This window comes from Tenrec ecaudatus, chromosome 18 (assembly GCF_050624435.1).
Source record: "Tenrec ecaudatus isolate mTenEca1 chromosome 18, mTenEca1.hap1, whole genome shotgun sequence".
Lineage (NCBI taxonomy): Eukaryota > Metazoa > Chordata > Mammalia > Afrosoricida > Tenrecidae > Tenrec > Tenrec ecaudatus.
Window position 1 is genome coordinate 6816776 of NC_134547.1, and position 18709 is coordinate 6835484.

An 18709-nucleotide genomic window follows, 5' to 3' on the forward strand; every position below is an offset into this window, starting at 1 on the left:
ACCCCCAGTGGGGTCTCGACCCACAGGTTGAGAACCACTGCCCTACATAGAAGAACAAGGCCCCAAAGCTGGGTAGCCTTGTTAGGCAGCCAGGATAGGGACAGAGGGGGCTGTCCCTCCTATGCCTGTTCAGGTCCCATAGAGGGAGGGGGTGGGGGAAGGAATCAGGTAAGCACTAACCAGAATCAGGTAAGCACTAACCACCAAGGAAGACTTTAACTGGGTATGTTCCAATTTATCACACACACACACACACACATACACACATACACACACACACACACACACACACACACAGAGAGAGAGAGAGAGAGAGTGAGAGAGCGCTAGGTGAGTGTTACACTTGGGTGGCCCAAATCTAGACCCAGACTCATCACCCCATCCAGGTGGGGTTCATTCAGTCAATGGGGTTGATCAATACCTTCCACCATGCCTCTCCAGAGGCCAGAGGTTTAAAATACCCTGTCAGCAAGGCCAACTCTTTTCACCCCAATTCTGCGCTTGGCTATGCCGTGGCCTCTCTGACCTCAGGTCACCATGTGTGGGTACTCAGTCCCACGACGATGCCCGTATTTGTTTGTGGGCCCCAGCATGGCTTCCATGGGGTTTGGCAGGCTTCCCCAAAGTAGTGTGTATTCTTCTGAGATGATAAAGCCTGAACCGTCTCCCATCCTTTATTTGAAAAAAAAACAAAACACTTGGATGACAAACCAGGCTTCGGTGTGAATTCTTTCTCTCGAGAAGCCAAGAACCACGGTATGATTCACCGGAGACACCTCACAGCCTCCTCACTACTAAACAGGGATGCCTTGACCAAAGCTTTCTTGCCTGCTCTGTCCCGTTTACCCTCGCTTGCAATGCTTCCAAAGCAAGGTGCCTGCAGGTAGTGAGATGTAGCAGAAGGGCACGATCACTATCATTTTCCAGCTCCTGCGACAGAAAGTAGCTCGTCCAACGGGCCTATAGGGCAGCTCCTTCTCATGAACATGCCACAAATCTGAAATGTACATGTCACGGCTATGAACATGTCACAAATCTGAAATGTACTTATTGGCCCTGGCCACATTTCAGGTGTGCACCAGTGGCAGGTGGCCAATGCCTTAGCCGTTAGCCCCCCTAGAATATCTGTACCACGTCAGAACATCTGTACCACTACTGGACAGCTCTACCCAGTTTCCAGACCGATCTCTCGCCATGGAAGAAAGAGGCTCAATATGGAGTCCGGAACTCAGGATCTTTCTTGACCGTCTGCTCACCTGGAACAAGGAACGAATGGGAGCCCACGGATGGGATGGAGGCTTGCTGACTTGGGAGGACAACTGGCCGTGTGGCCCCCTCCCAGTTCATACTAGAAATAAAGAGTGCTGGGTTGAGGTGATGTGAATGCCCATGGGCTGGCCTTCTGTAACTCACGACGCTGGGTGTCACTCAGAGACGAGCTAGTCACAGGGAGGGCCCGGGATAGTCACACAGAGATGCAACGCAGAATCCTTCCATCTGGCTTATCCGGAGACATGCGCTGGCACCGGATGCTCTAGCTGTGCCCCAGTGGCATGAACTGGGATCTTGTTAGAGTCCAAACCTTCCTCCTCCTATATCTCCTCTTCCTCTCTGCTTCTCCCCTTCCCTGTGTCTCTGTGACTGAGCTTCGCCAGACCTTGGCTTGCCCCAGCCTCCCCACGATTCCTGTCCTCTCCCTCTGTCCCTGCCTCTGAGGCAGCAGTCTCTTGTCTTCCCTTCCAGTTTCCATTTCTCTGGCTTGCCCACCATCATCTGGCTTTTCTTACTCTGTCACTTGAGGTGTACGTATTTCCCTGTTCACGTGTTTGTCTTCCTCTCTGGTTCTCCATGACCTGTCTGCAATGCCATCTCCTCCACCCCACAGGTGCCTGGGGAACCAGGAGTTCCCTCTTCCCACCTTGAAGGGTTCTTCCCACGCAGGTATGGTGAGAATCCCCTCCCCCCATGTTCTTGGACTGGAGAAGGGGTGTTTCAGGCACCGCACAGGAGGAAGCTTGTGTTCCCGAGGAGGCCCCTCCCAGGGCAGGAATCTGGGCCCAGGTTGGGTGCCAGCCACACCCAAGATATAATTAGGGAGAGGTGACAGGAGGGGGAGAACTCCTAAGGGGTGGGTGGGGAAGCTTCCGGGCTCACGGGGGTTAAAAGGGAAGGCTGGGCCAGGGGTCCCCAGACAGAGAATCTGGCGACAGCCCACAGGCAGGGCTGAAGAACATTCTGGGCCTCCTCCCTCCCCATCCGTGACTCCCAGGTGAGGTGGGAGAACAGCCAAGCCAGGTTGGGGTGGATCGAGAGAGGGTGAGTATAGACATTCTGCTTGAGTCCCAGTTTCTCCATCTGCGGGATGGGACTTGGCTTAATGCCCTGGGCTGTGCGGATTAGAAAGAGCCTCCCACCTCAACTGTAGAGGAGACTAAGCAGCTGGGTAGCTGGGGCTGATGAAGCCCAGGTTACCTGTCCACCTGTCCTTGTGGTGGCCTGAGGGACCCAGGGCACCCATTATGAAAGTCCTCCATTTCTCTTCCTGGATCCCTGGGTTCCTGGGGCTGGGGTGGTCCGGGAGGGCTTGGAGACGTGGGAGTCTAACATACGCACCACCCCACCCCCGACCCCCACCCGTCCTGCCCAGTTCCTAGACATGAGCCCCACACACCTCCGCCACTCCGCTGCCTCTGGCGCCCGGGCCCTGCTGAAGCTGCTCCTGCTGCTGTGGATGGCGCAACTTTGGGGTGAGGCGGGGGACAAGGGGTGGCAAGAGGCACGGGGCGGGGGGTGTCTTATCACCGACTCCTGCGTGCCCCTGCGTGCGCGCTTCTCCACTTCTCTTGGGGCTCCCAGCGACGAGGCGCAGGGTCCGCTACCCCTATCAGTGGAGCACCCCCTCCTCTAGCTCCACCCTCTCGCGTCTCCAGGAGCCCTCCGGAACCTCCTTTTTCGTCTCTCCGCCCCTCACTCCTTCGTTCCGCCCCATTCCTTTCTCCGCCCTAAGCCACCAAAGCGGTGGCTCTCTATTCCCCACCTTGTCTGCTCCAGGAGTTGACCCCACTTCTGCTCCTTTCCCTTGTCTCCATGCCCTCCGTCCTTCCTGCTGTCTCCTCTTCCTCATTCCAGGATTCCACTGCCCGCCTAACCTCCTTCCCTGTTCTCACCCTTCAATCACTGCCATTCCATTCCAACGCTTAGTGTCCCTATAGGGCAAGGGTAGGGTCCCAGTGCGTTCCCGAGATTGTGACTATGAAAATAGAAAGACTGGGGTCTTTTTGCACCAAGAGCCTGGTGGCGTCGAACTGCTAACCTCGCGGTTGGCTCCCCAATGCATAACCCACTGAGCCACCGGAGCGCCTTCTGTTCTTGCTCTACCCGCTTCTTCTGCATCCGGCCTCATCTGGTCACCCTCTGGACCCGTTCACTTCCCCACTTAGTCTATGCCGGGTCCCTAGGGGACGATTGCGTTCCATCCAGTAAATTCTCAGAACAACGCGTTCTCTCCCCGCCCCCTTGCCACTCACGGTCTTTCTGTCTCCGCCCCTTCTAGTCAGCACCCTTCTGTCCCCGCCCCCTGACACCCAACACCCTCTGTCTCCGCCCCTCTCCTACTCAGATCCGCCCCATCCCGTGGACGTTCTCCTTTCTGCCGTTCGGTTCCCACTCAAAAAACTTAGAACTACAGCCATGCCGTGATTCCGTGCTTAGCACCCCAACGTATATAACCCCTACACCACCAGGGCTCCTTCGGGTTCCCCGCGATCCCACGATGTCCCCCTGGTTCGGCCCTGCTCTGACCACGCCTTCCCCTTTTTCCTCCAGCGGTGGAGGCCGCTCTGCTCCCCAGAAACCAGACCGACGTGGTCCTCGAGCCTTTCAGCTCCCCGTGCGAGCGCGGCTCGCAGGCCTGGCAAGTGTCCCTCTTCAATGGCCTCTCCTTCCACTGCGCGGGCGTCCTGGTGGACAAGAACTGGGTGCTCACGGCCGCACACTGCCAGATCAACAAGTAGGTGGCGCTACCGAGGAGCCGTGGAGGAGGCGGCGGCCCTGGGACAGGGTGGGAAGGGCTGGGACACGCGTGGGAATGGGGCTCTCCTAGCAGGACGTGGGGACAAGTTGTGCACGGGGCGATGTTGTGCTGTGGCCACCAGGGGGCGATGTAGTTCTGCTCCATGTTCCCGGGCTCATCTAGCCCCCTTGTCCAGGCACTTCTCGGTTTCCATTCAGGTGTAGGTAGTTGCCTTTCTGGGCGGGAACAAACTCACTGGCTATGGGAGCTTGAAGCAGAAGTGCTAGAGCTGAGGTGATTGAGCGCCCCGCTGATAACTGGAAGGTGGTTGGTTCAAGCCCACCAGCCACTCTCCACCAGAAAGAGTGGTTGTTGATGTGCTGGTTGACTTTTGTAAAAATTGGTGGGTTCTGACTCAGTGATTGTATGGACAACAGGACTGAATGCTGCCTGGTCCTGTACTGTCCGAGGAAACCAGCCTCCAACCAACAAGGGATCAGAAGGCGCAAAAGCGCCGTGATCCTGTAGAAAGATGATAGTAAAATCATAGAGGATAAAAAAGAGGAGAGTAAAGTAAGAGGCAGACACATTTTATGGCAGGATGCTCAGCTCCGCTCCTCTTGATGGGCCACGTGGAACTGGGAGAAGTGAGAGAGAACCTTTACTATCTTGGAACATTTATAGGTAGCTTTAAGATGTGCATCTTCAGTAGTTACATGCGTCACAAGGTGGTGGGTGGTATCTACATTAAGGTCCCTGAGCTCACAGGTGAGGAAACCTAATTGGGGGAAGGTATGAGGAGGGTTGGGTGTCATGGCCAGAAGAGAGAACAAAAGGATCATGTCTGCTTCTACGGGGAGATAGAATCAACCATGTGCTCACTGTAAGGCAGCATGGCTGTTCAGGGGAGAGTCTGTGAGAATGATATGTACTTAGACTTTACCTCTAACTTACCAACATGGGGTCATGTACTTGGACTTCACCTCCAACTTACCAATGTGGAGGCTTTCCTACTGTGGAATATCAGCTTTCAAGATTCCCTTTGTGATTGATACATTAGGGAATATAGTCCTCATTCTATTTACTTCAGTGTTCGTTTCCCAAACTGTACTATCTTCACAATCATTACTGTACTTCAGCCTAATATTGCCACCCACTGCCCACTGAATCGGTTTCAACTCATAGAGACCCCTCTTGGACAGACTAGAGACAGACTAGAGTTTCCAAGACCCTACATCTCAATGGAAGCTGACAGCTGCATCTTTCTCCCACAGAGCAGCTGCTGGGTTCCAACCCCTGACCTTATGCTTAGTAGCCCCACTCATAACCATCTACACCACCAGATGTCCATCCATCTTGTGGAAGGTCTCCCTCTTTTTCAGGGACCCTCTCCTTTACCAAACCTTGGGTCTCTCTTGACAACGTGGCCAAAGCGTGTGAGACCAAGACTCACTGTCCTAGCTGCTAATGAGCCCTCGGGCTGTACTTCCACCAAGACAGATTTGTTTGGGTTTTTTTTGGGGGGGGGGTGCAGTCCACGAGACCTTTGAGATTCTTCACCATCCGCATCATTCGGGTCCCTCCATTCTTCTCTGGGCTTCCGTACTCATCCCAGCTCCAGAAACCCTGCATGGCAGTTTGACTCTGTCACGTGGGGGTCGGGACGAGGTACAGTTGGCTTGGGGGCACACAGGTTGCAACACCAATGACAGTTACAGGCAATAACAGACACCTGTCTGTCTGGTTGCTAGGAGATTGGTGGCTTGGATGTTGCCCAGGTGCCGGAAGCTCTCCCACCAGGCACTTCAAATACCAGCAGGGTCACCTGTGATGGAGAGGTTTAGAGGACCCTGGTGTCTCTGACAAATGAGGAAGACAGACCTATTGATCTACATCCAAAAATTATCCAGGGGAGGAAGGGGGGAACCAATAGCAATGATTGACACATAACACACACACACACCCTCCTAGATGAACAACAGAAACCATGGAGGAGACAGTGGTTGGTGTAAGATATGAAAATTATAATCCTTTATAATTGATCAAGGGAATTGGGGGGGGGAAGGAGCTGATACAAAGGGCTCAGAAAGGAAGTAAATGTTTAGAAAATGATGATGGCAACACCTGGACAAATAGGGTTCATTTCAATGGCTGTGTGAATTGTCATAAGAGCTGTAAATGATGTTAAAAAATCCAGTGGAAACCCAGTGGAACACAGGAGACCAGTATCTGAGACGGTGCTGGGGAAGGAGGAGCCCCTCCAGTTGAAAGCCCACTGCCATTGAGTCCATTTCAACTCATAAAGACCCCCTCAGACAGACGAGATCTGCTCCTTAATTTCCTGTGAGATCCAGCCTGACATTGGGATGGGTCCAAAGGGACGGGAGTGTCATTGAAGGGAAGAAATTAAGAGACAGACAAAAATTTGCGGAGTGCTCACCTCCACCATGGCTTTAGGAGCCAGGTTTGAGCAGAGAGAGAATGTATTCTTACACCAACTTATACCGTCTTGGAGCATGCAAGCCCTCCTGATTACAATCACCACATACACAACAAAGTGGGTTGTACTCTAACCCTCGAGGTCCCTGAGTTCATTGGAGGAGGAACCTAACAGCAGTGCTGGGGCAGGTAAGGGAGTGACTGTCCCCTGAGCAGGGAGAGCAATAGCAACATGTCTGCTTCTACAGATAAAGCTGCCAGCCAGCTAGCAATCAGCCAGGTGCTTGTAAGAGGTCCCTTTAAGGCAACACTGTGATGGGAGGAATATTGTGGGGAATCAGTTCTTAATTATGAGAACGCGATTGGGACTCCTCTCTAAGAAGGCACCCGTGTGAAGGCCTCCCTCCACCCAGAACCCTGGCCCACCAGGCTTCTTAAAATATGGGAATACAGAATCCATCCGTGTACACTCTCTTCCCGGTCCTCCTTGTCCCACACGTTCCAAGACCCTACATCTCAGTGGAGGCCGACAGCCTCATCTTTCTCCCACAGAGCAGTGGATGGGTTCCAACCACTGACCTTGTGGTTAGTAGCCCAGTTAATAACCATCTACACCACCCGGTGTCCCCTTGGGTTGAATGGCACTAGAGGTCCCCGGTGGCCAGCCACCCAATGGAGTCGAGCACATCCTGAAGTCGGCGGTGTGTCCTTCTGTTGCACACGGGGGTGACCACGAGTCGGAGCTGACTGCAGGACAACTCGTGCGCAAGGCATATGCCCCAAAGAGAAGTCCCCGTCTGCCGTGGCGAGGATCTGAGCTAGAGGCCCATGAGTGAAAGTGATGGAGGAACAGCAGGGCTTGCGTATGACTTCGGGCCTCTAGCCCTCAATTGCTGCAGAACCTAGAAGCCCAGACATCTGGTCTCCTCTCCAGGTCCCAGGCATTCTTCCCTCAGACCCAGAATTCCTAGCACCCAGCCTCTTCCTTCTTCAGGCCCCAGGAACCCACCCCACCCCACCCCACCACCATGTCCCTCCGTTCCAGGAGCGCAATCCCAATCTCTGGGAAGTTTCACTCCATGTGGTTCTTCTGCCCGCCCCCAGGCCGCTGTGGGCTCGGATTGGGGATGACCACCTGCTGCTGCTTCAAGGGGAGCAACTTCGCAGGACCACTCGGGCCATCGTCCACCCCAAGTACCACCAGGGCTCAGGCCCCATCCTCCCCAGCCGCACGGATGAGCATGACCTCATGCTGCTGAAGCTGGCCAGGTCTGCTGTGCTGGGGCCCCGCGTCCAGACGTTGCGACTGCCCTACCAGTGCGTCCAGTCTGGGGAGCAGTGCCAGGTGGCTGGCTGGGGCACCTCGGTCAACCGAAGAGGCAAGAGCTGGGGCCCCTGAGACCTGGGTCTGAGCCATAGGGGGACACGAAGGGAGGGGGAGGTCTGGACTCTGGGTCTGAGGGAGGAGGGGCTGGGGGGCCTGAATGCCAGGGTCTGAGGGAGGAGGGGGTTGAAGGTGGGGCTTACTAGATCCGGGGGGGGGGGGGGAACAGGCTGAGAAGCCTGCACTCATGGATCTGAGGGACAAGGGGTTGGGGGTCCTGGGATGGGAAGGGTCTGGACTCCTGGGTCCAGAATGATTGGGGCCTGAGCCAGAGTGTCCCCTGGTTTGCTCTCTCATCAGTGAAGTACAACAAGGGCTTGAGCTGCTCGCGGGTCAATGTCCTGAGCTCTATGGAATGTGACGTTTTCTACCCCGGCGTGATCACCAACAACATGATATGTGCGGGACTAGACCAGGGCCAGGACCCGTGCCAGGTAGGAACTAGGCAGGGAGGGTCTCTGAGTCATCAAAGGGAGGTGAAAGGGGCTGCAGAAAACAGAAGACCCCACCCCTGTCCCAGCCCCACGGTCCCCCAGCTCCAACCACATCTCGAATCCTATCCCACACTCTCCCTCATCTCCAACCTCCTCTCTAACTCCATCCCACAGCCTCCCTCACCTCTGACCTCATCTCCGACTCCATCCCACACCCGACCTCAACTCCAGCCTCATCTCCAACTCTTTGGGTTCCATTTCCTTATCACCGACCATAATTTTATCCCCATTCCCAATCCCAGCCCCGTTCCCATCGTCAAACCACTCCCATATCCCAACTCCATCCTGATCTCCTCAGCTCCCATTCAAACCCTCAATCCTTTCCTCAATCCCATCCCTATGACTGGATCCATCTCCATCCCCAAACCTACCAAGACCTCAAATCCCAACTCCTCCTTATTATCCCCAATCTCATCCCCTAATCCAACCCCCGTAGCCCCAAAGTCCAATGCCATTCCCACTCATTCCACCTCAAACCAAATTCCAACCCCAACGCAGCCTCACCTGCATCCCAACTTAGCTACCCCAACCGCTCCCCTTTGGGGTGCCCGCCCACGAATGGCAGCTTCCAAATGGGTGTGTCATTGGATCTCTCTTTCATCCTACCCTTAGAGTGACTCCGGCGGCCCCTTGGTTTGTGGTCAGACCCTGCAGGGCATCCTTTCATGGGGTTCTTACCCCTGTGGCTCCACCCGGCACCCAGCTGTCTTCACCCAGATCTGCAAATACTCCTCCTGGGTAGAGAAAACCATGAAGTCTAACTGATTGAGACACCTCCCTGCTCCATTGCCTCTTCCTCCTGGACGCCTGCCCTTCCACATCTGGGAGCAACTCTCTTGTCCACTCCTGCTCACTCCTCCTCCTGCTTCTCTGACCACGCGGCGCAGACATGTCTTGGTAACCGGGGAGGAAGCCAGTCCACCCAGGCTCTCAGAAAAGTTATCCACGACTGAGTTGTCATGTGGAGTCTCCCAACTCGATTTTGTCCATCACTCCCTATGGACCAGCCAAAACGCCCTCTTCTGAGTCTCACTTGAAGAAGAGGCACCATGAGAAGCCTAGCTCGGGGGCGTGAGGATCCTCCGTGGGGGACAGAAGAGGGGTGGTGAGCCGTGATGGTAATGACCACGGGTGAATAAAAACATGTCAAATAGTGGGTGTCCCCCCACCCAGGAGGGATGACTTTCAGCCCGAACCATCTTACCCACTGTCATCGAGTGGATTCCGCATCATCAGAACCTTCTCCAATAAATAAACAAACACACCTCACTGCCATTGAGTCTGTCTGCTGGGTTGCAAACCCCGAGGTCAGTTCTTCAAGCCCACCAGCCACGCCTCGAGAGAAAGACCAGGCAGGCCGTCTGCGCCCGAAAGGCGTGGCTGCATCAGGAACTTGGTGGGGGCAATTCTGTTCTGCGAGATCAAGCAACCTATAAAGTGAGTCATCACCCCAAAGAGGGATGTTCTCCTCAGTCCCAACAGTCTTTAGACCCACCAGGCAGGGCTTGCCTCCAAAGGGAAGCAGGTGGGGAGGTGGGGAAGAAGGATGAAGGCACTCAATGGGGAGTCCGTGGAGGAAGCGGGAAGAGAGTTGTCACGTGGATGGGAGGACAACCATGTGTTTGAATTGCTGGATGGAGAACCATCGTGCTCTGTCTGACAGCCTGAAGCCAGAGGCTTTTGGTGTGTGTGTGTGTGGTGTCTGTGTGAGACAGAGAGGGAGAGAGAATGATTTGAAAGGGGAACCTGAACTCCATGATAGCTTTCCATTTGGCGGAGTGGTTACACATTGGACTGCTAACAGCAAGGTCAGCAGTTTGAAACCACCAGCCGGAAAGACGAAGCGAATTTCCATGAAGAGTTACAGTCTTGGAGATCCCCGGGGGGCAAATTCCACCCTGTCCTCTAGGGTTGCTGTGAGTTGGCATCGACTCCATGGCAATTGAGTTTTGTTTTTTTGTTGCTTTTGTTTTTTGACCAGTGAAGGTAGCCTAGGTTTTGGTTTGTTTTTGTTGTTGTTGTTGTTTAATTGGGTGACTTGAAACTACAGATAGAAGCAGTCCACTGAGCAGAGAGTTTACAAGTAAACACTAAGCACCTGTGCCCATTTCTGCTCACAAAGTCACCTGTGCGGGTGTCAGAGAAGCCAGCCTCTAACAACCGAAGGGTCCGTAGGTGCAATTGTATGGTTATAAATACAAAGATTATAGTAAAGTCATTGAGAATAGGAAAGATAGGAGAGAGAGGGTAAAATAAAGGAGTCAGACATGTTTTATGGTAGCATGCTCACCTCAGCCCCTCTGGATGGTCCATGTGGAAGTGGGAGAAGAGAGTGTCTTTACTATCTTGGGACATTTATAGGTAGCCATAATCCGTGTATATTCAGTAGTTACAGCATAAGGTGGTTGGGACCTACAGTAAGGTCCCTGAGCTCACAGGTGAGGAAACCTAATATCTGCATTGGGGGAAGGTATGAGAGGGGTTGGGTATCACAGTGGGAAGAGAGGGGAAAATGTCTGGTTCCATAGGGAGATAAAATCCACCATGTGCTCATTTTAAGGCAGCATGGCAGTTCAGGGGAGAATCTTTGGGAATGATATTTAAAGCAGGTTCATGTACTTGGACTTTATCTCTAACTTACCAACGTGGAGGCTTTCCTATCAAGGAATACCAGCTTTCCAGATTCCCTCTGTGATGTTAGGAAATAGAGTCCTCATATTTCCCTCCATGTTTGTTTCCCACATGTGTGGGTACACAAAGGAGAAGCGTGGGTCTAGAGCAGTGGTTCTCAATCTTCCTAGTGTCATGACACATTAATATAGTTCCTCATGTGGTGGTGACCCCCAACCATAAAATTATTTTCATTGCTACTTCACAACTGTCATTTTACTACTGTGATGAATCAGGCGACCCCTGGGAAAGAGTTGTTCGACAACCCCCCAGGGGTCGCGACCCACAGTTGAGAACCACTGGTCTAGCGTGATGGCCAAGCCATTTTCTAAATGCAGAAATATCCAGTTCCATCTTGAAAATAGGAAGAGATGGTGTCCACCCTTCAAACACCAAGTGGTGCTGATACCAAACATGTAGAACCGTGCATAACAGGACTCAAGTGACAAGCGGTGGGATCCCAAGAAACAAATGCCGGTCAAAGAGAGGAGGAATATGTTGACATTTCACTGAAAATACATTGATGGCTACAGTCTGAAATCCAGTGGCAGTGAGGATTGTTTGGGTTGTTTTTTTGTCTTTTGCTCACAGTTCCTCTGAGCTTGAGGCTTGTCCATGGTCAGGTTCTTGTGGCTTCCAAGAGTTCACGAGAGAGTAGAATGGAAAGACTATGGAAGGCCCCCGACAAACTCTCTGGAGCTCCCCAGTACTGCGAAGGAGATGTCCTTGTTCTCTGCCGTCAGGTGGGTGCAGGGTCTCCCAACCAGAGGGTCTTGTCACTAGGACCCAGCAGAAGCAAGAAGTGACAGCTTCCCCCTTGATGAACTGCACCGTTGATAAATCGAGGTAGTGGCCCCACCGCAGCAGACATCATGGAAGGAGTGATTTTTCTAGCAGGTGACCAGAAGCACCTGTTCTGTAACCGACCCTGTAATAATTACAGGGTAGGTGCCCTTAACCAACCACGTGGCCACATATGCTACTCCCCTACCCCTGGCAATTCCTGCTTCTGGACATTCCTCCGTGGTCTCCCCCCACGTTGTCATTTAGCCAAGTACGGTTTCTGTCCTGTTTAGTTTCAAGTCAGAATCTACAAAAGAAATCAATAAAAGCGCCTTTCCCTCATTGTCTGGGGGAGTGACCATCTCCATCCACCCCACTCTGTGACTCTACATCTTCCACATCCGGACAGTCATCTCTATATCTTGATCATAAGCCTTTGTCTTCCTGGTCGTTGTCATTGTTTTAAGCAGACTCTGTGGTGTGGCAGTACAATGGCCATCACCCTAAACCCACTGCTGCCCAGTCGGTTCTGACCCATAGCGACCCTCGAGGACATGGTAGAATGGCCCCTTTGGGTTTCCTAGGCAATGAAGCTTTCCAAGAGATGATAGCCTCATCTTTCTCCCTAGAGGCAGCTATTGGGTTTGAACCTGAGACCTTGGGCTTCGAAGCCCAACTCCTAACCCATAGTACCAAGTGCAATAATTTTTTTAAAAAAAGTGCAATGTAAAAAAAAAAAAGAAAGAAAGAAAGAAAGAAAAACAGAGTAGAAGGTGCTCTCTGGAGAAAAAAATGCGTCACCACTTGCCAGAATCTGAACAAGTTCTACTGAGAACACCTGTGATTTGGGTCCAGGGAAAAGGGGACAGGGGTCGCCCTCAATTTCAGCCCTCCAATATTATTCCCATTGCCTGGGCTGACGGGAGAATCATCTGCTCCGCTACCTTCCCCACATTCCCCTGAAGCACCTCAGAACCACTTCTGCCTTTCCTCCCACTGGTTCCCATTTCTGGATCCACCCAACACCTACTTCTCCTATCCCAGCAGTTGGGGGGGGGGGGGAAACAGGAAAAGGGCCGGGCCAGCTCTTAGTCACCCAGTGCTCCTCTGCTTTGATGGGGCTGCTGAATCTCAGGAGACCTCACCCTTCACCCATCCCAAGCTCGGAGACCAGAGTGTTGAGCAAGTGGGTGAAGGCGGGGGACATCTCCCCACCCAATGACTACATTCACATGAAGAGCAAGAAGACATGTACACATACAGAAATGCAAACCCATTGCTATCACGTCCTTTCCCACTCTAGGCCCCAACCACCCCCCGCGTGTTACAGAGCAGAGCTGCCCCAGAGGACTTGCTTGGCCGCCACCTCTATTTTTGGGTAAAGAATTGGCTTTGTTCTGTTCCTCCTGAAGGCTCAGAAGAATTGTTTTCCACTCTCCCAAACTATCCTTCTTTCTACTTCTATTTCTCTCTCTGTGTGTGTGTGTGTGTGTGTGATTGTCTTACATGACTTGCACATAGAAACCAACGAAAACTACCACGTGTGTGTGGCTCACGTGTGTGTGGCTCAGTTAAGCAGGGACCTTGGAGCGGTATGATAAGCAGAACAGACCAACTGCAGAGCATTTCCATCGAGTCCAGCTGGCTTTCCATTCTTCGTTCAAACACCAAGGGAGTCCGCATCTGCTGGATGCCGGGAGTCCCTGCGTGGCACAGATGGTTAAGCACGTGATGACTGACCCATAGATTGGTGGTTCAAGGCCATCCAAGGCACCTGGAAGAAAGCGTTGACCAACTACTTTGGAAAGAGCACTCCTACTGATTGAAGACACGTACCCTCACGGTGTTGGGTTGCACTTTGGGCTGCTAACTACAAGGTCGGCAATTTGAACCACCAGCCCTTCCGAGGGAGAAAGATGAAGCTTTCTACTCCCACAAAGAGATTCTGTCTAGGACAGTGGATGGTGTAAGATAGGAAAATAATAATAATGTATCAGTGAGTCAATGGGGGGGGGGGAGAGGAGCTGATGCCAAGGGCTCAAGCAGAATGAAAATGCTTTGAGAAGGGTGATGGCAACATTTGTACAGATGTGTTTGATACAATTGATGTATGGATGGTTATAAGAGCTGTAAGGAGGGGGGAAACTGAGGAGCTGATACCAAGGGCTCAAGTAGAAAGCAAATGTTTTGAGAATGATGATGGCAACCATATACAAATGTGCTTGACACAATGCATGGATGGATGGATTGTGATAACAGCTGTGTGAGCCCCCAATAAAATGATTTTAAAAATTTAGAGAGCTGTCAGAGGCCCCTGCAGTAAAATGATTTACCCATTAAAAAAAGATAGATTCCATCTTAATAAAATAAATTAATTATTTTAAAAAGAGATTCCATCTCAGAAACCCACAAGGTCAGCCCTGCCCTGTCCTAGAGGGTCACTATACTTCGGCATCGACACCACGGCAATGCCTTTGGCTTCTTGTGGAATCGACAGAAAGCCCCAAGGAGCACCCTCCAACTCTGAAGCACACAAGGTCCCCGCGAGCAGAAATTAACGCGACACCAGCGGATGATAGGTTTAGCTGTTGACTCTCTTAATTGCTGAAAGTTTGATGATAGGTTCTTGGGAACTGTTCCATCTGCTTCTAGAAGATCCAAACCCATCAGCATGGGGCCCATCCTAATTCAACCCGAACCAAGTTCACGGCCTTTGCATCCATGACAACTCAGCCCAAATCAAGTTCACTGCTGTTGAGTCGATTCTGACACAGAGCGGCATGAGAGGAACAGAATAGAACGGCCCTTGTGGGTTTTTGAGTTTCTGGACATTCCAGAAGTAGGAAGGCTGGTCTTTATCGGGGGGAGCAGATGGTGGTTTAGAACTGTTGGTTTTAGGGTTAGCAGCCCAACTTGTAACCCACGATGACACCGGGGCTCCCTATTCTGACTCCTCATGACTTCATAGGGTTTCCGAAGTGGTAAATCTTTATGGAAGCAGGCAGCCTCGTCTTTCTTCCCCAGAGCGACTGGTAGCTTTTGATCTGACAGCCTTGAGGTTTAAGCAGTCCAGCGCTTACCCAACAGTACCACCTGGGCTTTTTCCTGAAGCATCACTCACCAGAAACAAACTCACAGCCATCGAGTCAATTCTGACTCATAGTGACTCTCTAGGACAGGATGGAACCACCCCTTGACTGGGGTAGAAAGCCTCATCTCTCTCCCAAGGACTACCTGGTATTTTCTAACTACTGACCTTAAGGTTAGTGTTTGGGCCGGGTCCAGACCGGGCAGCCCCCACCTCCTCTCCAGCTCCTCAGGAAGATGAAACCTCACAGCCCCCATTCCCAGCCTCTCGGGAGGATGAACCTATTGAACTGCTGAGGTGCTGAACTATGCAACTTCTGCCCCAACACTCCAAAGAGCTTATCTCTCCAGGTCGGGTTTGTGTAGACCTTTTACCAGGACCCCAAGAAGTAATTTATCTCTCCAGGCCAGGTTTGTAGAGCCCCTTTCCCAGTACTCCAGAGAGCAGGTTTGCAAACAACAAGGTGACTTCCCATGGGTCGCATCCTGACTCAAGGCCCTGCAGCTGCAAGCAACAAAAAATCTCCCTTCCTTCTGTCAACGTATACTTCCTTAGCTCAAGCTCAATATATCTCCCACCGCCTCACCAACAAGCTGTGACTGCCCTGACCTAACTTGTTGGGTCTCGGAACCCGCCCGGGGGCTCAATATGTCCCGTCCCTTTCCCTGCTCTCCCTTCCCTCCCGGGAGTTTTTTCCCTGCCTCAATAAAATCTTTCTCAACTTCACATTCCTGGCTAAATTCTATCTCCGTTCCGCGTCTCCATCTCCAACCTCTCAGTTAGTAGTCCAGTCTGCACCCACTATACCACCAGGACCCCAAAAGACAAAACAAAACTCACTGCCATTGAGTCAATGCTGACTCATAGCGAACCCGGATGGGTTTCAGAGACGGGAACTGTTTCCGGGAGTAGAAAGCCCAGTCTTCCTCCCAAAAAGCGGCTGGGGGTTCTGAACTCCCAACCACGAGGATCACAGCCCAACACTTAACCACTACACCACCAGGGCTCAAGTCTTAAAAAGCAAACCAACCCTGGGGTGCAGTTCTACTCTGAAACACATGAGGTCTCCACTAATGAGAATCGCCTCCAACCGGGTGCTTGGGTTTCCTCGTGGAGCACCTTACTTGCTGAGCCCACAGAAGACACAGGGCTTGGTATACAGAAGGTGCTTAATGTGTGACTATCACAAGACTCCCACCCCTTGACTCCTTCCCCAATTAGCACACCCCGGAAAAGCCAGTCAGGCATATCAGCCGAGTTTGTCATCTGAGGATTAGAAGGGAAGTAGGTCGGAACTCTCCGAAAACTCCATTTTTAAAAGCAATTGGACCAATAGTTGAGTCACTCCACAAATGTTCCTGAGTCCAGCCCGGAGGTGAATCAGACCAGGACCTACCCTCAGGGAGCTGCTAGTCAGGTCTGGGAGACCATGGGGCTGATTTACATTCCTGTCATTCCGGTCTGCAGGTCAAGGTCACTTCCTCAAAGAGGACTTTCTGAATTGCTCTGGCTAAAGGGGTGCCCCCCACCCCACCCCACCCCTCTGTCACCAATCCGACTGCTCTACTGATTTCATTTAGGGTTGTTGCTAGAGGGTTGTTACTGAGTCACAGAGACCCCAGTCCACCCACACCAGTAGGAGACACCACCCAGCCTTACAACCACTGTGAGGAGGGAGCCCATTGTTGCGGCCACCATGGCCATCCATCATTGAGTGGTCCTTGTTACGAGTGGGCACCGATGCTCAGCGCCCCCTGTGCCCAACAGAAGGAAGCACAACCCCATCCTGGGCCTTCCTAACACCGGTTCCTCGCATGTCATTCTTCTCCAGCACATGTTACGTCTGTAAACCATCTTGTTGGTTTGTGGGCTTTATTTGAGGGGTCTATTCTCCATCCATCCCCCCCCCCACCTCGCCCCATCCCCCCCACCTCCCGCCCCAGGGCCAGAGTGCTCCTTAGGAGCAAATACTTTGACATTCTGTCTTCGGTTGTGCATGGCGTTGCTGTGAGTATGAGCAGCTTAGATGTCACTCAACAACAGCGCCATGTCCCCCCAAGTCCTCCGTTCATTGTGGTTTCCAAAGCACCTGGTACAGTGGGTGCCTGGGACACAGAAGCCCCCCAGGAGACTCTCTTTCTTTCCTATGTAAAAAATGGAAATAGTTTTAGTGACCTATCGTACACATCTCATACACTTCCCTAACGCAGTCAGGTGGAAAAAAGAGTGGCACCTTCATCAGTGGCACCTATGATCAGTTCTAGAGCATGCTCTTCCTTCTTAGGTTCATAGACCAGCTCCCCATCTACCTCCAACGTCCCCACCCCCGGAAGCCATCCATCCAGTCACTATCTCTATAGGTTGACCTATTCTGGCATTTATATGCTTGAAAATCTATATGTCTATTTTAATTTAAGAAGCAACAAAAAAAGAGAGAGCAGCATGAATCACAAACCAAACCAAAGAATAAGCTCCATCGAGGGAGGAGGGGGAGGCCCCAATAAAATGAGTGTTTAAAATAAATAAATAGATTTTTTTAAGCAGGAGATATTAAAAACTAGAACAAATTGAAAATGGGTCAGAAGAGAGATCAAGCGATCAGGTCTTACATTTTCACCCAACTACGTCTGCCTTGTTAATTGAATTGACCCTACTCTCCGCCTGGTGGGACAGAGTCCTCACATCCCTCGACTGTGGTCAGAGAGGATTCACCAGAGGCTTAATCCACGCAGGGACCCTGCAAGTGGATTTGAGGCTGCCATTGTCATCCGTGGCCTTCTGCAAAGCGACTGTCCCCTGAAGTCCCGAGGGACTGGACAGCCCGACGTGATTCACATTTCGACAGAAGGTGCAGGGCCCACCCACCACAGAGGGGCCGAGGGCTCTGCCTGCAGAAGTCAGCGCAGGTGGTCCGGAGGCGGGGGCATTTACATCAGGGTTTTGAAGGACAAGTAGGTGTTCATGAAGTAGGAAAAAAGGAAATACTTACTCTAAGACCTCGGACGATTTCAATGCTTTCGCTACCTCAGTTCTGCCCCCTGTGAAATAGAGCTGACAGTCATAGCAAATGGAATCACTTGAGTGCAGTCTTAATGGCGAGAATTTAATTCAGTGCCAGCGATGTGCGGCCAAGCTCCTGGCACTGAAGTAAGCATTAAAGGAGGCAACTGAGATGTGTGTGAGAGCAGCTCGCATGGCCCTTAGCACACAGTGGGTATTCAGACACTGGCCCAGAGGAATTCCTTTCTCTGGAAGAGCAACGCTCCTTAAGTTTACAGATATACTCTGCCACGGAGTGCATGCCACGCTATAGGACAGAGTAGAATTTCCCCCCCACCCCCACCCGGACCAAGTTTCCAAGAAGCAGCCGGTGGTTTCGAACCACTGACCCTGCAGTTCACAGCCCAACACGATGTCACTAGGGCTCCCGCTAGGCTCTACAGGAGATGGATACACCTGAGCTCTCACAAGATGCTACCGAGCCCTGATGGTATAGTGGGTCACATGTGAGGCTGTTAACCGCAAGGCGACCAGCAGCCATGCTGCAGGAGAAGGAAGGGCCTGTCGGATCCCCCGTGAAAGATGTCCAACCTCCCGCAAGCACAGGGGCAGTTCTGCCCTGGCCCACCGAGACCCACTGTGAGTGGGAAGGGAGCTCACGGCTCGTTTTGAGGGTGGGTGTTCACTTGTCCTCATGTAGGACAGATGAGGAGCCAACCTAGAAGCAAACTCCCTGCCCTCACTTCAATTCCGACCCCCGTCCACCCTGCAGGACAGGGGAGAACCGCCCCCGTGGATTTTCAAGACAGCAACTCTTCACAGGGGTAGAAACCTCCTCT

The 18709-nt window shown here is 52.3% G+C and overlaps 1 protein-coding gene across 1 annotated transcript; it reads left to right on the forward strand.

Annotated features, from left to right (window-relative positions):
• The first annotated feature begins 2656 nt into the window (after positions 1–2656).
• Positions 2657–9580, forward strand: KLK10 (kallikrein related peptidase 10). The gene is made up of 5 exons (XM_075537869.1): positions 2657–2747; positions 3826–4009; positions 7556–7830; positions 8136–8269; positions 8942–9580. The coding sequence occupies exons 1-5, from the start codon at positions 2657–2659 to the stop codon at positions 9092–9094; spliced, it is 837 nt and encodes a 278-aa protein (XP_075393984.1). The 3' UTR covers positions 9095–9580.
• The last annotated feature ends 9129 nt before the right edge of the window (positions 9581–18709 follow it).

Excerpts from the sequence above, each read along its gene's own strand:
- KLK10 (XM_075537869.1), top strand. The coding sequence starts at position 2,657 with ATGAGCCCCACACACCTCCGCCACTCCGCTGCCTCTGGCGCCCGGGCC. Across the intron at positions 2,748-3,825 it reads GTGGATGGCGCAACTTTGGG|CGGTGGAGGCCGCTCTGCTC; the intron begins GTGAGGCGGGGG and ends TTTTTCCTCCAG. Across the intron at positions 8,270-8,941 it reads AGGGCCAGGACCCGTGCCAG|AGTGACTCCGGCGGCCCCTT; the intron begins GTAGGAACTAGG and ends TCCTACCCTTAG.